Source organism: Microtus ochrogaster, unplaced genomic scaffold (assembly GCF_000317375.1).
Source record: "Microtus ochrogaster isolate Prairie Vole_2 unplaced genomic scaffold, MicOch1.0 UNK48, whole genome shotgun sequence".
In the NCBI taxonomy this organism is placed as follows: domain Eukaryota; kingdom Metazoa; phylum Chordata; class Mammalia; order Rodentia; family Cricetidae; genus Microtus; species Microtus ochrogaster.
The window spans coordinates 939,492-960,650 of record NW_004949146.1 but is presented as its reverse complement, the minus strand read 5'-3'; the positions used below and the strand labels follow the sequence as shown (position 1 = coordinate 960,650).

At 37.2% G+C, this 21,159-nt stretch overlaps 1 protein-coding gene across 5 annotated transcripts in view; it reads left to right on the top strand.

Annotated features, from left to right (window-relative positions):
- The window catches only part of Kansl1 (KAT8 regulatory NSL complex subunit 1), a 117,918-nt gene that overhangs the window by 65,919 nt on the left and 30,840 nt on the right, over positions 1-21,159 (top strand). For 4 of the 5 annotated variants that reach the window (XM_026777170.1, XM_013354571.2, XM_013354570.2 and 1 more), the window contains 2 exons: positions 12,336-12,477; positions 19,446-19,544. In XM_026777170.1, coding sequence (XP_026632971.1) covers positions 12,336-12,477; positions 19,446-19,544 — 241 coding nt within the window. The remainder of the gene's footprint in view (positions 1-12,335; positions 12,478-19,445; positions 19,545-21,159) is intronic. The other variant, XM_005369404.3, reaches the window with a different exon arrangement.

Below are 21,159 nucleotides of genomic sequence, written 5' to 3'. Positions count from 1 at the left end.
ACTTATGATCCTCCTGTCTGGATCTGCGCAGTGCTGTGTTACCATACCCAAAATTAGTTTTAGTTTCTTTGTCATAGCTGTTCAAGTATTTTTGACAATCCTAAGCCACATATGGCACCATACCTGACTGCCATTTCTGTTACTTATGCTCCAGAATGCCCACTCACTGTATTTAAAAAAAAAAAAAACTTTTATGTAAATCCTCTATTTTATTGACATAAGTTGATAGTTCTTGTATGCACGTTGGATGACTGGAAAGCATTTAATTTGCTATTGCCTCCAGTTAAATTCTGATTTTTTGATTGTCTTAATGTCTTCAGCAATCTTTTTTAAAATTTTATTTATTTATTTTTTATATGTATGAGTTTCACAACAGCTAAGAATGGATACACAGAGAAATTTCTGTCAGGAAAAACCAAAAACAAACAAGGTGATTCACACATGAGAAATGACCTATTAAGTTGGTCTCTGGCTTTGTGTACATAAACATAAGAATATACATTTTGACATACTGTCTCAGAAAATAAGCATATGCACATAAACATCCTGCCAGATGTGGAGAAAATTATCTTGTAGCAAATCACTGTTGACTAAATTGTATGATTTCTCTTTGTAAATGAACAGTTTTTAAGAATTATTTACTTTTATATGTGTACATTTTGTTTGCACTTAAGTCTGTAACCATGTGTACAATATTTTCAAAATCCAGGAGACCATGTTCGAACCCCTGGAACTGGAGTTATTGACAACTGTTAGCTGCCATATAGGTGCTGGCAATCAGACCCAGGTCCCTTGGCAGTGCAGCCAGTGCTCTCAGCCATGGATCCATCTCCAGCTCCATACATGAGTTCAGGGGAATGTGTGGTGTTTAGAATGAGAAGTGTCCCCTCAATAGGCTTTTATACATAAACATTTGCCTGTATTTAATTTTGTGAATGTTTAACATCATGTTCTCTTTGCCCCAAAAGTCCTTAATTTCCACACCCAGTAGCCTTAATATTTTCTCACCAAAATAATTACACCATTTTAGTTCTGTTGGGAACTGTTTATTCATTGAACTAGAACATATTGCATAATTTCTGTGTTCAAGGACTTATCTGTCATCCAAGGCTCCTATATTTGTGGTGATCAGAAACATTCCTGTGAGTGAGGCAGATGTCAGGGTCATGTGTGTGGCCTTCTCCATATCTTATGTTTTACCCACTGGTGAATGTTGTCAACTCTTCCCTTCAAATTGCATTCTGAATTCAGAGGGTACTGTGCAGTTTAGCTACTTTCGTCCTATTTTTATCTTGTGCTTGGACAACCTCTGCCTTCTACATATCCCCGATGTTCTTGATCCTCTACAGTGTGTTCTCCAACAACATTCAATGACCTCAAAATTTAAATAACATGTTGTACCCCTGCTCAAATTTCCTTCCTGTCACAACCTAAAAGTGAGGCTCTACAAAGTTCCTACAGGATATATAGGCTCTGCTTTTTGCTATTCTTACCTCTTATCACTTGTCTCACTGGGCTCAGGCAAACTAATGAAATGCTCATTAAGCTGTATCCCCTTCCTCTTCACTTGGGGTCCCTCTGCTTACAAGCTTTGCTGCACATCTTTTGTTATCCTGGTCCAGCTCTTTACTCTGGTTCATGTTTCTGCCACTTTCAGTTGGAAAAGGAAAAATGAAGGTCTTCATATCTAGCTTTAAAAGACACCTCATTCTCTCCTATTACCCGTTATGTTTCCCATTAGAAGCACTATTTTTAATACTTGCACACATGGTTTGGGCCTTTTTAGTCTCATTCCTTGTCTGTAAGGTAAATCTATTGTTAGGGAAATTGGATTGCCTTGTTCACCATCCTAACAAAAGCACTTTGAAATATAACAATCAAAAAAGTGCTTTAATTTGCTGATTAAAATTGTACTTACTGTTTAGTCTAGGAAAGCACAAATTAAGCGTCCTGAAAGAAGGCTTACCAATGTTTGTCAGTGTGACCAGACTATATAAGTACAGGGAAGAAAGTTTAGCATGTCTCCTTAATATCCTGTACGGGTAGGAACCATAGCCAATAGGAACTTTGTGGGCTATGTTAAGACTCAGAAAGGGAAATTTCAATATCTCTGAAGCAGTTGTGTTCTGGTCTGAAATATGTCTGTATAGAATGGTGTTGTTTTAGGTTCTTCACAAGCAACTGGCTTAGGAAGTTGAGAATTAACAGAATGGTGTGTTGAGTTACTAGCCTTTGGCTTTTAAAGACTGTTGCCATTTTGAAGGTAATGAACATAGGTTTTTTTTTTCCCCACACCATCTTTGTTTTTCTGTTTTTCTCTTTGAACCATGGAACTTCCATTTTTGGAAAAGGAAAATTTTTTAGATAGTGCAGTTAGGTTTCTATTCAGAAAACCTCTCAGCTGTGTTTGGATACCTGCCCTTAATGAGTAGTGAACATGACTTTTTGAACTCACTGGCAGGAAATATGGGGTACTTGTTTGGTAGAAGATGCTTTGTTAAATATATTTATCTGCTTTCATAATGCTACCACATTGTGTGGTCACATTGTCTGATCTCTGAATAGGTCCACTTAAGTAGGCTGTCTAGAGGTAGTTAAAAATTAACTCAGGTCAAAGTGCTTGCTGCATAATATTGGTAACCTGAATACAGTCTCTGGAACCCAAGACATAGAGAACCTGACAGTTGTCATGTGACCTTCATGTGTCCACCCACACTCTCACACTCATCACCTCACTCCCCCACAACAATGAATTAAAAATTAAGACATGCTAACTGAAATTCCTGTAGTGTCCTTGTTCTCTTTTATTAACATCATTATTCATTTTGTTAGACTATATTCCAGATACATCTTCACATTTTTTTCTTTACTTCAAAGCAACTAAATACCTATAGTAGCACGCCTTTAATCACAGCACTCGGAGGTAGAGGCAGGCAGATCTTTGTGAGTTCAAGGCCAGCCTGGACTACAGAGCTAGTTCCAGGACAGGCTCCAAAGCTACAGAGAAACCGGTTTCTCTCTTGAAAAATGAAAAAACAAGACAACAACAACAAATAAAAGATAAGCATTTGACCACGGAGACACAGAAAAAGTGTTTCTGGCAGAAGAAACAGCAGGTGCCAAAATTGCTGAGTCTCATGTAGTCTCCGCAAGCAAGCAATGCTCAATTAAGTCAAGGGGAAATAGAAGGTAGAATCAGAAAGGTCTTAAAGGGAGGCTGAGACAGGTACTGTACTGGCCTGACCTTTGGGCTCTGAAAGCAAACATCCTCAGCTGCAGCCACTAGCTGCAGTGCACATTCTCTGTGGGACCTGCCTAACTCTCCCATCTCGCATTCTTTTTCTCTGTTTCTCTCTCTCCCTTCCTGTCCCATTCTGCTGCTCCTGTCCCCAGAGGCTAGTCTCCACCCTCCCCTTTCCTCTTTGATGTTTTCTTTCCCGTTATACAATCTGCTCCACGTGAGTTTCTGTTGCATAGCATCTTTTTCTCTTACAGCGCTTTTGTTTTTTGGGATTGTAGGCCTTAGTCTAAGATGGTGGTTCTCAACCTTCCTAATGCTGTGATTCTTTAATACAGTTCCTCATGTTGTGGTGACATGAAATTATTTTGTTGCTCCTTCATGACTAACTTATGAATTGTAATGTAAGTATTTGTGTTTTCCGATGTTTTAGTCAACCTGGGGTCAGGACCATTACTAGTTTAAGTATGGACTTAAACTTGAACTGATCTAGTTTGAAAGGAATGCTTTATTGCCATAGTCAGGAACAGGGGAATAAGGATTAGGGGACTATTGGAGTACCCTAGTGAGAAAATAGTCACTTGGACCAGGGAGGTGATGATAGAGGTTATGTGAATTAACACATAACAATTAGCTTGCTATATTTTGACAATATTTTAGGAAGGATGGATATATATATATATATATGCTGGATATATATAAATTAAAAAGAAGGAAAGACTTTCTGGTCATAGAAAACTGGGATTTGGTAAGGGCACTAGAGTTCATATTCCTATGATAAAGTTGCTGAACTGTTGGAACACCGTTCTCTGGCTTTTTTGGGGGGGGAGATAATATACTACACAGTCATGAATGTATATCATTATATGCTTTTCAGAATCGAAACAAAATGATTGAACTGTAATGTAAATTGGACCTTTGTCAAAAATAGTATGAATATTAGTGTATCTATGACAAACCTACTACAGCAGTGCATGATGTGGTTTTTTTCTGGTGTTTTTTGTTTTGTTTTTTATTTCTTTTGGTTTTTTGAGACAGAGTTTCTCTGTGTAGCCCTGGCTGTCCTAGCACTCACTGTAGAGCAGGCTGAACGCAAAGATCTGCTTAATTCATCCTCCTGAGTGCTGGGATTAAAGGTGTGTGCCACCACCTCCTGGTTATCCAGTTACTTCATAGTTTATTCCTTTGTCACAGTATTGTCCCTCTTTGTAACATCTTTCTCAAAAGTTTTGTTTTTGAGTATACAGGTACATTTTCATTTACTCGGTAAAGTACTCATAAAAACAGTGGCATGAAAGAAGCATAATTGTAGTGATAACTGGTTTGGAAATGGAGTTTCATTGTTCTTCTTTTGGTTCAGTCACTAATACATCTTAGGTGTCTGTTGAGCTTTCTGTGCCATTCACCAATGGTCCTTAAAAGATTGCATTTAACAAATTCTTGTCTTTCCTTCTTTCGTTTTACTGTGCGTGGTGGTTTATTGAAATGGTCTTCCTATGCATAAGATTGTCCTGAAACTCAGGTTCCCAAGTGCGCCATGTAGCCCCGCCCCTGGAGACAGACACTGAAACTTTACCGAAGTTAATAGAGATAGGTTAAATTAATACGTAAGAGCTAGCCAAAACGAAGCTAGACTTAATAGGCCTATTAAGTGATCTAATTAATACCGTTTCTGTGTGGTTATTTTAGGAGTCTGGGCAGCTGGGAACAAACAAGAGGCTTCCACTCTATTAATTAAATCACTGCTTGACCCATTAGCTCTAGTCTCTTATTGAATAACTCTTACATCTTAATTTAATCCATCTCCATTAATCTGTGCATCACCATAAGGTCGTGGCCTACCAGCAGTCTCAGTGTGTCTGTTTCTGTCAGAGACTCCATGGCTTCTCACTGACTCTCCCTCCTTTCTCCCAGCATTCAGTTTAGCTTTCCCCACCTACTGTCTATTCACAGGCCCAAGACAGTTCTTTATTAACCAATGGTATTCATAACATACAGAGGGGAATTCCACATTACCTCCCCATTTCTGTTTAAATAAGGTGGTTTTAACTTTAACATAGAAAAATTACATACAACAAAATAGGTATCAAGCAAGAATTAGTTATAATATTTATATCTACTTTATCTTTTATCATATCTAAGGAAAACTATATTCCTCAACTCCATCAAAGACTCTAGAAGGATATAATACCTAAGTAAACAGGAAGTTAATTGTAAGCAACTTCAAAAACTTTAGAATTGACAGAAACATCTCTGCCTGGACAGTCACCCAAAGTTCTTCTGTGATGTTGGAGCATCTATCTTCAGCCTACAGGCCCCATAATATCCAGCAAACTTTTCCATGAAGCAGGAAATTTCAAAGACAGTTCCTGCCTATATTGTCAGTTTGTCAGTAACTTTGTTCTGTGTCTGGCAGACTCTTTCAGAAAGCAGGAGCCCCAAAGAATTGTCTCACCTTTAGGCAAATTTAGCAGTCATTTCTCTGTGGGTCCTGCAAGTCCCGTCAAGCAGTTCAGGCAAGAGCATTTTGTTGTCCAAATGGCTAACCAACGCAATAAAGAGCCTCTGCAATGGCCATCTTCCTCCTGAAGTAATTGGTGCTGCCAGGAGCAGATGTGTCTCATGTCATGAAAAGTTCTATCTTCTTAAAACATTTTAAGGGGGCTGGAGAGATGGCTCAGTGGTTAAGAGCATTGCCTGCTCTTCCAAAGGTCCTGAGTTCAATTCCCAGCCACCACATGGTGGCTCACAACCATCTGTAAAGAGGTCTGGCGCCCTCTTCTGGCCTTCAGGCATACAGACAGAATATTGTATACATAATAAATAAATAGATAGATAGATAGATAGATAGATAGATAGATAGATAGATAGATAGATAGATAGATAGCATTTTAAATGCCATATTCTAAAGGTCTCTGAAAGATTTGAGAAATTCCTATCTATCTCTATATATCTAGAAAATCTAACATGATTAGAAGCTTGACTATTGTAGATGATTTTCTATTAACCTATATTTCTTAATTATACATTGCATTTTTAAATGAGCTGCACAAACACAATACCTTATCAAGATCAAATATATATAAAACAAAATTGATCTTAAATTTTTATCAATAAACCAAGATCCATACAAATGAAAGTCTCTATAGCATATCTCCTTTTAAATGTAAGCAAACATTTATAAACAATATTGGGGAATGTGGTTGTAATTCTCTCCAAAGTGCTTCCTGCTGTTTGTTGGGCAAAGTAATTTGGGCGCCGGGTGTCTTGGACCATCAAACCATATTAGTCTGGAAGGATTCCACAAGTTCTCATCCTCTTTGGAAACAAAAGAAGAACCTCTTTGCCAAAGCAACTTATCCTTACACCCAAATTTTGAAGGCACGATAATACCTTTAAAGTATATATATATTGATTATTTACCTCCTTCATCGTCAAAAAATTCAAAGGAAGCACAACAGTATACATAATCCAGACTCTGTATTTTTCATTTTTACATGGCTTACTGGTTTTACTCTATTACTTTTAATATTTATTATTGTTACTTCTTTAATCTATGACTCTCTGTAATCTGTCTCTTTAAAGACTTTTTCTAAACCATTTACTTCCATTTATGACTCTCTATACTCTCTTCTCACAAGCCTGCATACATTTTTTTAAACACTGTGACCCATTTAGAGGTTTTTATGTCGGAATCTGTCATATTGTGTATCTGTAATCCTTTTCTGATGAAAACTTTTTTTTTATGCTAAATAGGTGTGGCTTGGATCAACAGGGCCCTGCCTGCTTGCTCCTATACCAGCAGTTGTAAAGCCTGCAGTTTGTCTTCTGTTAAAGGCCACTGTTTAACCCATGTTGGTTTCTCAGTTAACCATTTTAAATGTAGGGCTGTTGGTACCTGTATCTCTAAAGGTTTGCTGTTGCTTTGTGTTCTTGTACAGCCTGAGTGGCTGGTGACTTTTGTGTATAGTACCTTATATTATCCTTTCCAGAGTCTCTGGGATTGCAGGAATGTTAATCTGGGTATTCCATTGCTGCAGCAGGTCATAACCCCATAAATGAATTCACTGGATTTTACCCACATATGGCCTCAGCCTTCCTCTCTGTCCTTCTGGCCTTATGCATTCAACTGATCTCGTGCTTTGTTTCACTTGAGATAGGGTTCCAGTTCCTAGGAATTGAGCATGTGTCTCTTCAAAGAGGCCAATTTGGATGCCAAGATTCTGGAGTCGTGTTATTCACGTCCACACCTGTATTTACCAAACCCACAATTACAATATCATTTATGTGCACTCTTAGCTCATCATCTTGAAGAATCAACCAGCCCTTGGAATTCTCCTGTATTTGTTGTTAAAAAGAAATCTGGTAAATGGAGAATGGTGACAGATATAAGAGCTGTCAACCAGGTAACTCAACCTGTGGGCCCTTTACAAAGAATTCCTCTGCTTTCTCTATTACCAAAAGGATAGTTATTATAGTTATTGGGATCACTTATAGGGATATCACTTAAGTTATTGAGTTAAAAGATTGTTTCTTCACTATACCTTTACAAGAAAAGACAGAAAAAAATTCATTCTGAGTGCCTACTTATACTAATTCTCAGCCTACTAGGAGATACCAGTGAACCGTCCTTCCACAGGGAATGGTCACATTGGGCGCTAGATGAAGATGGACTCTAAAAAGAAATCCCACAATAGCTCAGAATTAAGTATAATAAAGGGTTATTTATTTAGGGGTGTGTAACAGGAGGAGTGGGCCTGCTTTTGGTCCTGGCCGCCCTGCTAGCTTACACCCGAAATAATCACACAGAAATTGTATGAATTAAATCACTGCCTGGCCCACTATCTCGAGCCCCTTATTGGCTTTTTTTTTTTTTTTAAAAAAAAATTTCGAGACAGGGTTTCTCCGTAGCTTTTGGTTCCTGTCCTGGAACTAGCTCTTGTAGACCAGGCTGGCCTCGAACTCGCAAAGATCCGCCTGCCTCTGCCTCCCAAGTGCTGGGATTAAAGGTGTGTGCCACCATCGCCCGGCTTTATTGGCTAATTTTTACATCTTAATTTAAACCATTTTTGTTAATCTGTGTATTGCCACATAACTGGCTTACTGGCAAGATTCTAACCAGCTTCTGTCCCAGGCAGGAGATCATGGGTTTTCTCTGTCTGCCCTTCTTCTCAGCATTCAGTTCTGTCTACTCTGCCTACCTAAGTGCTGCCCTATCAAAAGACCAAGGCAGTTTCTTTATTCAACCAATGAAAGCAACACATAGACAGAAGAACCTCCTACACCATTTTTCCTTTTTCTGTTTAAACAAAACGGAAGGCTTTAACTTTAACATAGTAAAATTACATATAACAAAACAGTTATCAAGCATGAATTACATTACAATATTTATATTTTATCTTTTATAATAACTAAGGAAAACAATATTTATAAATTCTAAAATTCCACCAAAGACTCCAGAAGGATATAATATTACTTAAACAGAAAGTACATTATAAGCAACTTTCAAAACTCTAGAAATGACAGAGACATCTCATTTCCTGGACAGTCATCCAAAGTTTTTTTGTACCTTTGGGGCATCCATCTTTAGCCTATAGGCCCATAGTATCCAGCAGAGATTTTTATGAAGCAGGAAATTTTAAAGACAGTTTAGTCACTTTTTTTGTGTGTCCTGCAGACTCTTATGAAGCAGGAACCCCGAAGGCAAGTTTAGCAGTCATCTCTTTGTGGGTACTGCATGTTCAGTGAACCAGTCCAAGCAAGATCAGTTTCTTGCCCAAATGGCTGGCAAACTCCATAAGGAGTCTCTTTGATGTCCATCTTCCTCTTGAAGTAGATTGGTGCTTCCAGGAGCAAATATGCCTCATTGTCATGAAAAGTCCTAAGTTAGTAAAACATTTTAAATGCCATATTCTGTAGTCTTTGAAAGATATGAAGAATGTCTATCCATCTGAAATATGTCTATGCATATCTAGAAAATCTAACATGACTACAAACTTGACTATTATAGATGATTATCCATTAACAATCTATATTTCTTAATTATTACTACACAACCACAATACCTTAATCAAGATCAGAAATACATATACATATAACAAAATTGACCTTAAATTTATATCAATTAATCAAGATTTATACTAATGCAAATTATTCATATCTATATCCTCCTACACCAGGGGTAGACTCACAGATCACAGTCCTCTGCATGAATCAGGAACAGGAACCAAATCCAGCAGCTGGAAGAGAAAGAGAATGTGTGCTTTACATTGGCATTTATAGCATGAGAGGCCACACCCAAGTGGGCGGGTAACTTAAAGGCTACTGGCTATAGCAATCTCTCTTGGGTAGTTTAAAGTGATTCGTGTTCTGGAACAGTTTCTTGAGAAGACTTAGAGGCTTATGAGCTCAGATCAGGATCATTGTCAAGAGACTGCCTGGATTCTTCATCCACCAACTGTGACTGTGACCCTGATTCTGTTACATGTCAGCTCCAAGTATATTTTTATACGTTTTAATTGATCTGAAAGAATAATAGTCTGTGTATGTATGCGTGTGCGCACGTGTCTGTGTGTCGTGTTTCCCCCATGTTTTCTTGTTCTGTATTTTTGAAATTAGGCATTGGTTTATACTGTAATTGCTAACTAGTATTACGTTAAATTTCTTTTTTTTTAACATATTTCTTTAATGATGGTGTGTATCTGCGATAACATTTACAGCTGATTTTTGCTTTTATGTGAATTTTCCATTTAGCATTCTCTTGATATTTAGTCATGTCGATATAGAGCTCTGGTTGATTTTATTTTTATTACTATAAAAAAATTTTAAGGAATAAACTATAATTTATTTGCCTTCATTAGCAGAATTTGATTATATAATGCACCTATTTCCTTGTGCACGCCTCAGAAGCATATATATTATATATGAATATTTGAGACTTAGAACAGATAAGAATTGTCAAATAAGACACAGAAACACAAAGTTTCAACATAACAACAAAAATGTAGTGAACAGCCAGGCGATGGTGGCGCACGCCTTTAATCCCAGCACTCGGGAGGCAGAGGCAGGCGGATCTCTGTGAGTTCGAGACCAGCCTGGTCTACAGAGTTAGTTCCAGGACAGGCTCCAAAGCCACAGAGAAACCCTGTCTCGAAAAACCAAAAAAAAAAAAAAAAAAAAAAAAAAATGTAGTGAACAGAGTTAAAGGACAAGCACTTGTTAGTAAAGATTGTTGAGTCAAGCATACTAAATATTCACTATTTATGTGTGTATGTGTGTTCTCAGAAGCAGAATTTCTTTGTGATTGGGCTTGTACTTTTTTTTTTTAACCTAGCCAAATTACTCTTGAAAACGGTTGTACCAGTATATCTTGGACTGCTGCAATGGTCTAATCTTTAGTCCTTTTAAAAATATTCCTGTATTTAAGAGGTGGGATCTTACTTTGCAGCTTAGGCTGCCCTCAGTCTTGTGGTAACCCTCCTATCTTTGTTTTTCTTGGGGGGGTGTTTTGCTTGTTTTGTTTGGTTGTTTTGTTTTGTTTTTCTTGGGGGTTACAGGTATGTGCCACTATGTCCAGCTTGATACTGAATCTTTAGTATGTTTGATTCATCCTCTATTAATAAGTGTTGTTTAACTTTGTTTACTAAGTTTTTGTTGTATGTTCAAACTTTTGATTGTATTTCTGTGTCTTACTTGAAAATTCTTACCTGTTCTAAGTCTCAAATACTTATTTTTATTTTAAGATTGACTATAGGAGAAAAGCAACTTCACAACCCAGAATCATGGCAGCAAGTCATAACAAAACATGATTTTAATTTTGTCCATGTAAAGAGCTGACAATTCATGTATCCACCTATCGATTTTGGTAGTCTGTATTGTGTTCTTTTGGTCTTCTGTTCATCTTACGCTGCCATAAGTATTACCACTTTATAAGTCTGTAATACCTGATCATTCAAGTTTTGATCATACTTCACTTTTCTGAATTCCTGCTCTCTGCTTCCAATTAAAACTATTTTGTAGGGTCTAGTAAGGGGGCACCGTGGTTTTGAGAGCACTGGATACTCTTTAGAAGACTTGGATTTGATTCCCAGAACTCAAATGGTGGCTCACAGGGAACCCAACTCCTTTGCTGGCCTTCATGAATATCAGACATGCACACTATGAGTAGACATATAAGCAGATAAAAACATCCGTACACATAAAATAAAAAATTTTAAATTAAATGTCCACCCCTTTCCCCAATATAGCACACAACTGTAACTCTGCCATAAGGCTGGATGATGAGGAATTCAAGGTCATCCTTAGGTGTATAGCAAGTTTAAGACCAACTTGACATACATGAGACCCTGCCTCTAAAGAGCAGCAGCAGCAATATCAAAAACCCAAGCAAATCAGTTTTTAAACTTAATTGAGATTTTTTTAAAAGGTATATTTTATAATTTATGTAAATTATTTATGGCTTTCTGATTATTATTTGTAAAATTTCTATAATATTGGCTTTCGTTCAGGTTATGATACTGGCTAAGAATATGAAGCTTTCTTCTCTGCTATGAAGTTTTATATGTTTATCTTTATTCAGGAAGTTTGAATTTCTGTAGCTGTAATAATTTTTAATGGCTTCTTAGATTAGAAAAAATTGTTAATTAAACTGGATGTTGTAGCATACACTTTTAATCTCAGAACTAGGGAGGCAGAAGCGGGTGAATCTCTCTTAGTTCGAGGCCAGATAGAGCTACATAGGGAGACCCTGATTCAAAATAAACATAGATGGTAGGTAGGTAGGTAGAAAGAATTTTATTAAGATACTGTATTAACAAAGAAAATGTCTTATCTCCTGAGAATCTAAAGCAATTTCAGGAAAAACTTGGTCCCACAGTATCAGGGTATAATAAACACCTCTACTTAGTTTTACCTCTACTTAAATTAGCTTTGGAAGGAAAGTGGATTGTCTGTTTGTTTGTTTGTTTGTTTGTTTGTTTTTTTGTCTGTCTTTACATCATAGTTAGTTTGTATAAGAATCTACCCACTCTGTTCCTCTCCCCATTTGGTATAGATAGTAACGCGGCTCTTGGATTTCACTCAGTTTATTTTCTTGTAGGAAACGCAGATCTGAATGGAGATGGGCTGCAGACCGAGCAGCTATTGTCAGTCGCTGGAACTGGCTTCAGGCCCATGTTTCTGACTTGGAATATCGAATTCGTCAGCAAACGGATATTTATAAACAGATACGTGCTAATAAGGTAAGGGATACATTTCTGGTGTTTTCTGATGAGTTTAAAATCTTCCATTACCTCTTTTCTTCCACCTCTTATCATTCTTTCAATAACTCTTTAACAATATCAAAATACATAGTTTAACTACTTGACCTAATAGTTTAATGGTCTAAGTCTGATGGTACTATAGTGTAGCTCAGAAAATAGAATTTAACGTTCACTTGACATGTGATTAGAAACAATGGAATCTGGTCCAATATGATAAAAAAAGGGGCTGGAGAGATGGCTCAGCGGTTAAGACCATTGCCTGCTCTTCCAAAGGTCCTGAGTTCAATTCCCAGCAACCACATGGTGGCTCACAACCATCTGTAATGAGGTCTGGTGCCATCTTCTGGCCTTCAGGCATACATGCAGAAAGAATATTGTATACATAATAAATAAATATTTAAATAAATAAATATTAAAAATATGATAAAAAAAGATACCATATAACTACAGACTATCTGTCTATTTCATTTTGAGAAAGGCATGAAGTCTGCTGCTTTTTCATTTTGCTTATTTGATAGACATATTCTCTATTATTGCTAGGCTTCTCTTTTTGGCAAAAAAATTTCAATAAAAGCTTATCAAAAACTTAGATAAATGCCGGGCGGTAGTGGCGCATGCCTTTAATCCCAGCACTTGGGAGGCAGAGGCAGGCGGATCTTTTTGAGTTCGAGACCAGCCTGGTCTATAAAAGCTAGTTCCAGGACAGGCTCCAAAACCACAGAGAAACCCTGTCTCGAAAAACCAAAAAAAAAAAAAAAAAAAACCCACTTAGATAAAACATAAGATTTTTATTTTCTATTTGGTTGCAGAGGACTTTATCTTTACAGTGACATTGAGCAGTGTTTCTTCTTAAAAAGCTGTATTGGAAAAAATGTTTTCCGTTTTGAATTTTACTTGAGAAATTATGCACAGGAAGCAAATCCCTCAACAAATACTGGGTGCTTACTATGTACCCACAGTGGTTTCTGGTAGGATATATTAGAGAACAAACGTCCTGCTTTTATGGATCTTACATTCTTCTTGCAAAGCATTTTTTATAATAGTTTGATGTTGAGGACCAACTCAAGTCATCAGACTTGGTTGACAAGCCCATTAATCTGCTAAGTTAGATCATCAGTCTCATGCAAACATTTTAAAGCTCAAGATGGAGGCTGAAGAGATGGCTCAGCGGTTAATAGTGTTTCTTGCTCTTCTGAAAGCATTCCTAGTATTCATGTTTGGCTTCACATCTGCCTGTCACTTTAGCTACGAGAAGTAAGGTGCCTTTTGGCCTCTGAGAGTATACATGCGTATACTTATGCTTATTACTAAGTCTTTTACAAATAGTGTGGGAACTGCATGGCCAGTACATAGCCTAGATAAAGCCTAATGCTCTTTAAAATGCCCTATGCTTGTAAAAAGTCTTTTAAAAAAAACTGTGCACAAGCGTACACACAAAAGCATATGCGCTCCAAAGCAACACTTTAGGTGAGTTCCTTAGATGCTGTCCATCTTTTCTTTTGAGACAAAGAGTCATTTGCGTCTGTCCTAGAGCTTGCTAACCAGAGCTGGCAGACCAAAACCCTGGGGTTCTGCCCATCTCTGCTATTCTCGTACCTCTAGGATTTTAAGACTGCCCCACTATACTTGACTTTTTATTTTGTTTTATTTACTTTTTTATGTGTGGGCCTTTGACAGTTGAACTCAAGTTCATCAAAGACATAGCTTAAAGTACTCTTGTTCCCTGAATAACGTCTCTTTAAAAAAAATCAATGGGGGCAAAACTAAAATATATTCCAATGTTAGTAAATATTTTAGTTTCTTTAAGTGGTTGTCGCGGGAATTTTTTTCAAATGCTTGCCATAGATTGTGAAGTGGGGTAGAAGCTAAGAAACTGTGCCTATCCCAAGTAAATTATTGTGTCACAGACACCTTTTCAGTGTCTACTTGGAGGCTTTTACAGCTAATAAGTTAAGTGTGAATTTATATATTTGAGAATGAGTTTCCTGAGGCTATTATAATAATAGTCATTTTTGTTGCTTCTCCTATTTTACATACATTCAAAGCATGTACGTACATGTATGTTTTATAGTCTCCATTATAAAATTGATCCATTGTTACTTTGTATACCGTAAATATTTCAGCTCGACATAATTAATAGCAATTATGAAATACATCTTGATTAAAATACCTAACAGACAGCTTGTGTCTTGCTCAAGAATCACATAAAGCTTAAAGGGACAGCAAGTCTACATATGAAATGTACCATATACATATCATGCATGTAACATGCACACACAAATTATAATAAATTAGGTAAATAATATAAAGTATACAAAAATTGTTGTATTTCCTGTCTACACTGAAGAGCATATCTTCACTACAAAGATATGTCATCTACAAAGATACTACTTTGAAATAACTGTACAACCTCAGATTCTCAGCATGAATTTTGAAGGGGTAATCTTCAACTGTGCCTAGCAGTTAACTCTTAAAACTTTCTCCAATTATACATTACATGAATTTGATTTTTATATAACACTATAATACGGACTTTTTTATTTTTGAGTGTTCCAGGTCTCCCTATCATAAGTATTTTAATTTTCTCCATGTTCATCTTGATTAATTAGTTTGGTGATTCTGAGGGTTAAATTCTCCACCTTTGCATATTCTGCACAATGACTAAGATTGTGCTCTATCTTCAAGGTCTCACTAAGTAACTCAGGTTGTCATTAACTCATTTAGTAGCCTAGACATGGGCTTGAATCATAAGACCCAACTCACACTTTAATTTTTATTTAATTTATTCCATAGTTTTAAATATACAGAAATGAAAGGTCATTTAAATGAACACACAGAGCTGAGATTTGAGTGCCCATCTCCAGAGCTGTTGTTCACTTTAGCAGTTATTTTAATTGTTTACTTTTTTACGCACAAAGGGGGAGGATATTTTTCTCCTGTGATAGTAGAATATGACAAACTGTAGAAAAACAAGTATGCTAAGTCCTGCTAAAATTTGCTGTCATGATTGGCCAAGCTTGCATGAATTATATCTCCCCCTTTATGAGATGAGTTTATGCTTGGTGATAGCTATTGAGTTGTAAATTTGTCTTTGGGTACAGTAGGGAACATGAAATTTTGTAAGTATTTGTCACATTTTAGCATTAATTTTGTTGCAGATTAGAAAACTCAGTTACATTTTCTGCCATCCTTTCCTTCACGAGGTGCCATTTAGCTCAGACTTGTTTCTACTTAGCTGGGTAACCAAGGATGACCATGAATGGCTGATCCTCCTGCCTCTGCCTTCCACATACTCAAGTTAAAGGTGTCTGCAATCATTTGCCTTTTAGGTTTTGTTTTTCTGGTGGTACTGTGTTGTGTGTTTAGGTTTTTAATCAGTCTCTTACTGTGTAGCACAGTCTACCCTAGACCTCAACTTTGTAACTCAGCTTATCCTCAGGTTTGGCTGAAGTTCTCTCTGCCTCTTTAGTTACTAGGGATTATAGAGGTATATATATATCACTACTCCTGATTTACTTTGCTTATATATTAATATTTCTTTCCTCCTTTTCTTTCTTTGAGACTGGATTTCTCTGTGTAACGTCGTTAATCTTGGAACTCTTCATCTGTAGACCAGGCTGGCCATGAACTCGAGATCAGTCTCTTTGGGATTAAAGGCATTTATCCTTAACTACCGCCTGACTGATTTTACCTTTCTTTTGTTTTTCTTTCTAAAGATATTTTTATGATTTATTTAACTTTATTTTATGTACATTGGTGTGAAGGTGTCAGATCCCGTGGAACTGGATTTATAGACAGTTGTGAGCTGCCATGAGGGTGCTAGGAATTGAACCCAGGTCTTCTGGAAGAACAGTCAGTGCTCTTAACTGCTGAGCCATCTCTCCAGCCCCAATTTTACCTTTCTTAAAAGTGTTGTATTCCAGGGGCTGGAGAGACACTCAGCAGTTAAGCACAGATTACTCTTCCCAGAATTTTCCCAACACCCACATAGCAGCCTACACCTGTCCATAACTGCAGTCTCGGGAGATCAGATACCTTCCTCCAGAGGTATTGTGGCAAAATATCCATGTACATAAAATAAAAATGAAATTTTAAAAAAATAATAATAAAATTTTAAAGCGATTTATTCAGAAAAGGGGGACTATTGTGTTGCTGGGGGTTCCAGGGTTCAAAGTCTGATTTCTGTTCTAACAAAAGTTAGCTGGTAACATCTAAATCTTAAATACTTACTCTCCCAAAGGTTTCTTTTGAAAATAAATATTTTTGTTTTTCTCTGACAAACATATATTTTCTAGTAATTCCTCCTACTCTTTTATACACTGTGGTATCATTAGATTTTTGTTTGGAGCCTCCAACAGAGGACCTTGAACAACTTATTCTCTTGATTCTACCTCCTGAGTGTGGTACTACTTGTTTGTCTTAAACTCGGTGCTAATGTAGCTTTCAGTTAAAATATTCTTTAGAGAAGCTAGGTTAGGAGTTGTCACAACAGCAGCTCAGAACAAAGGAAATTTTTTACTTTAAATACTTTAAAGGGGAGTGTTCTAATTTTAGATAAGCTGGTTTTGTACTACCCACCTTAGGGACTTCTGCCTTGTAAACAACATAGTGGGTAGTTTGTCTGGTATACTTGGGATGGGAAAAAGGCTGCAGGAGGGTCCTGGCTAGTTCCCCCTATAGTAGCAGCATCTGTAATTTGACGTTCATGCTCTTTCTTATGTAGAAGTTCATTCACGCATCTTTAAGTTCCAGAGGTGATATCTCTGGTTAGAGGCTTATATCAGACAGATAATTTTAAACTATCTTCACAATATTTTCTTTTTAACACATTCTGTATGCTCTTTTGTTCTTTTCATCATTTCAACACATGTGTTGAAATTTCACACATAGTAATTAAAACTGAGGAAAAGCATAGAGACCAAGCTGGGTTTGATGTTAACAGCAACTTCTTTTCCATAAGCAATCTTGAGCGTCCATTACCATTTTTTTTATTCTTCCTGATTTGTCATCTGTGAAATTATACATCAGTTATTATAATGTAAGAAAAATTTTGAAGATAGATTAAATGAAACCAAACCTAGTGGTGCATGCCTTTAATCCCAGGCAAAGAGGAACAGGTTGGTCTCTGAGTTTGAAGCCAATTTGGTCTAAAAAGTGATTTCCAGTTCAGGCAGGGCTACACAGAGAAACTGTCTCCGTGGGAAATAAGAAAAAAGGGGTGGGGGTGGATACAGAAAGAGCTAAATCAGGCATGGTGGCTTAGGCCTGTAATTTTAGCACTTAGACTGAGGCACATGGGCGTGCAATACACACACTGGATTTAATAAGATGGAAGGGAGATGAGTGGAATCAGCTGAAGACTTATACTTTAATAATTTATTTGACTATACACCTTTGTGGTCTCTCCCAATTCTTAATCTTTTGGTCCTTGTTTAAAAACAGAAATTAACCTAGATGACTATGATGGTACATACCTTCAATTCCAACCTCTTAAAGGCTGAGATGGGAGAATTGTGAGTTCAGAGCCAGCATGAACTGCTTCAAGATCTTGTCTTGATTCCCCCATTAATCACCACTCCAAATACTTGAGTGGTGATTAAAGCATCATGAGTTTCTTTTTGTTTTCTGAGGTGGGTCTCATATCCTAAACTGGCCTTGAACTGGAATTCCGTCTGAGATGATAAGCATTACCATTGTGTGCAGTTTAGGTGGAATATTTTTCAGAAATAATGCACAAGAACACTGCCTTTTGCAAAAAGTTTTTTAACTTTTAAGTGATAAGTTTTAGGGGGTTTGTTTTATATTTAACAAAATAGTAAGAAAATATTTTTAAGATTTAAGTTTTTTGAGACAGTCCTTTTATTGGCCAGAAGAATGACCTTGAATTTGTGGCCTTCCTCTTGCCTCATCTTCCTCAATGCTATGTTGTTGTGTTTGTGTTTGAGCCATGATACTCAGATTCAAGTTTCCATTTGTCCTTTTTTGTTTTGTTTTTTGTGCTCAGATAAAGTTCTTTAAGTTCATGAATTCATTATTCATAAAAGTAGCCCAGTGTAGTAATTATACACATTTATGATCAATTTAACTGAAAACCTTCCGTTGCTCATGTTAACCTAATAAAATCTAGTTGATAATTTTATCAGGTACAATAAAATACTCTGATAAGATTCTAGATCTGATAGGTCAGAATAAAAGGAGCGACATGTAAGATAAGCCCTGTAGGTGAATGAGGGTAAAGGAAAAGGAGGATGTGAGAGTCTAAATCTTTCTTTTAAATTTACATTTATTTGTAGGTGTGCCCACACATATATGCACACATATGCCACAGTCAGAACTTATAGGCCAAAGGACAGCTGATAGAATCAGCTCTCTTCTTTTTTTTAAATATTTATTTATTTATTTATTATGGATACAATATTCTGTTTGCATATATGCCTGCTAGAAGAGGACATCAGACCTCATTACAGATGGTTGTGAGCCACCATGTGGTTGCTGGGAATCGAACTCGGGTCCTTTGGAAGAGCACACAGTGCTCTTGACCACTGAGCCATCTCTCCAGCCCTCAGATCTCTTCTTCATGTATATTATCAGGCATAGCAACAAGCTCCCCTACTTACTGAATCATCTCTCTGGCTTAGATCTGAATCCCAACATCTTGCTGAATTTGTCACAGTTCCTCAACTTTTTGTTGAAGCCTTTTTGACAAGGTTAGAATAGAATCCAAGGCCTTGCCCAGAAGGGTTAAAGTGCTCTATCACTGAGCTGTACCTGAAACCCTGAAAAAAATCTCAGGAGAGTAAAGCTACTGCTTTTCGAGGCTGTTTTTGAGCCATAGGTTAAGAGAAAAGACCTGGTTAACAAATTCCCTGCCCCTACCAATTTCAGATTAATTCCTAAGCTTGCAGTTTATACCGCTCACACTGTTTTTTCTACTCTTTGTCCTACAGGGGTTGATAGTCCTTGGGGAGGCACCTTTCCCAGACCATACAACAGACTTATTTTCACTTAGTTCTGAGGTGAAGACAGATCATGGGACTGATAAATTGGTAAGTATAAAAGATAGAAAGGGGGGAAAGAAATAAGGTAGCTCTTAACAGGTCAAGCAGTTGTAACCAGCTCAAACACAAGGATACAGAGTAGTGGTTGAAATCAGGGCACCATACAGGTAACATGTGCATACAGTTTTGATAGGGCAACTCTTCTGGACCAGTATAGTGCCAAGAAGCTGCTGAGAGGGAGTTAGTTTTTTCCAGTGGAAGGCCACACATTCAGAAGAATACAGACAGCACAGTTGAACTTGGGGGAGGGGCTGGGAGTTTGAGATAGAGTCTCTCTTACATAGTCCTGACTGTCCTGGAATTCATCATATAGATCAGGTTTACCTTGAATACACAGACCCTCCTGCCTCATCTTCCCAGAGTTCTGAGGTTAAAACACCTGGCTCTTTTTTTTTTTAAGGATACCAATTTGAGTGTGTAAGAAAGGGAAGAGTTGGCCTGGGAGGAGATGGACAGGTGTGTGTGTGTGGATGTATGATCAAACACTGTACAAAATTCTCAACAAATAAAAGAGGAAAGGGGAAAATACTGGATTAGAGAATACCGCAGAAATACCAAAAACACTTTTTGTGAATGATTCTTACTTTGTAATAAGAATAAAACTATCATCTTAATAATCTTTTACATTATTGGATCCTATTTCATTTCTTTATCCTTTCTCCTTAAAAAGGTACTGACTTTTATGAATATTAACATTACTTGGTAGAAGTTTCAGTGTCTTTGAAACTATAGACTTTGTTAATGTTTTCTTTTGGCTATGCTTCCCAAGAGATGAACAAGACTTTCTGGATGGTGGTGGTTGTTGTTGCTTAAGTTAAACTAAGGAGTTTGCTTTCATCTGCAACCCAAAATACTTTATCATCATTTATTTTCTGTTATTATTAGTGTGAACTCAGGATTTGGTGAAATAAAGTTTTTTTCCCAAGGAAGAGCTTAGAGATGTTTGAATGTTTGGTTGGTCTTTACCTGGTTCTGCTACTTTGGTTCTGCTTGCTTGTCTCGACCTGATTCTTTGGGCAGTGGTGGCACATGCCTTCATCCCAGCACTTGGGAGGCAGGGGCAGACAGATCTCTGTGAGTTCCAGGCCAGGTCCACAGATCTAATTCCAGGACAGCCAGGGGTACACAGAGAAACCCTGTTTCTTAACAAGCGAACAAAAAAAGAATGGAGAACCGAGTCTCACTAAGTTTAGCAGGCTGGCTTTGAACTCTGTTGGTTACCTTTCCTGTTGCTGTGATCAGGTAACCTGATTAAAGAATGCTCATACTTCTAGGGTATACGGTGTCATGGCACAGAGCTCAGGGAGCCTGTGACATAAGTAGTCAACATATTCCATCAGCTGTCTCGAAGTCAAAAGCCATAGATTCTGGTGCTTAGTTAGCTCTCTCTTTTATGAAGTCTAGAACCCTATCCCAGGGAATGGAACCACTCACTAGTTAGCCTAATTAAAGCAATTCATATATAGGCCTATCCAACCCCCAAGAAACCTATATATCTTTTTCTTCTTTTTTTAAATTTTATTTATTTATTTATTATGTATACAATATTCTGTCTATGTTTATACCTGCAGGCCAGAAGAGGGCACCAAACCTCATTACAGAT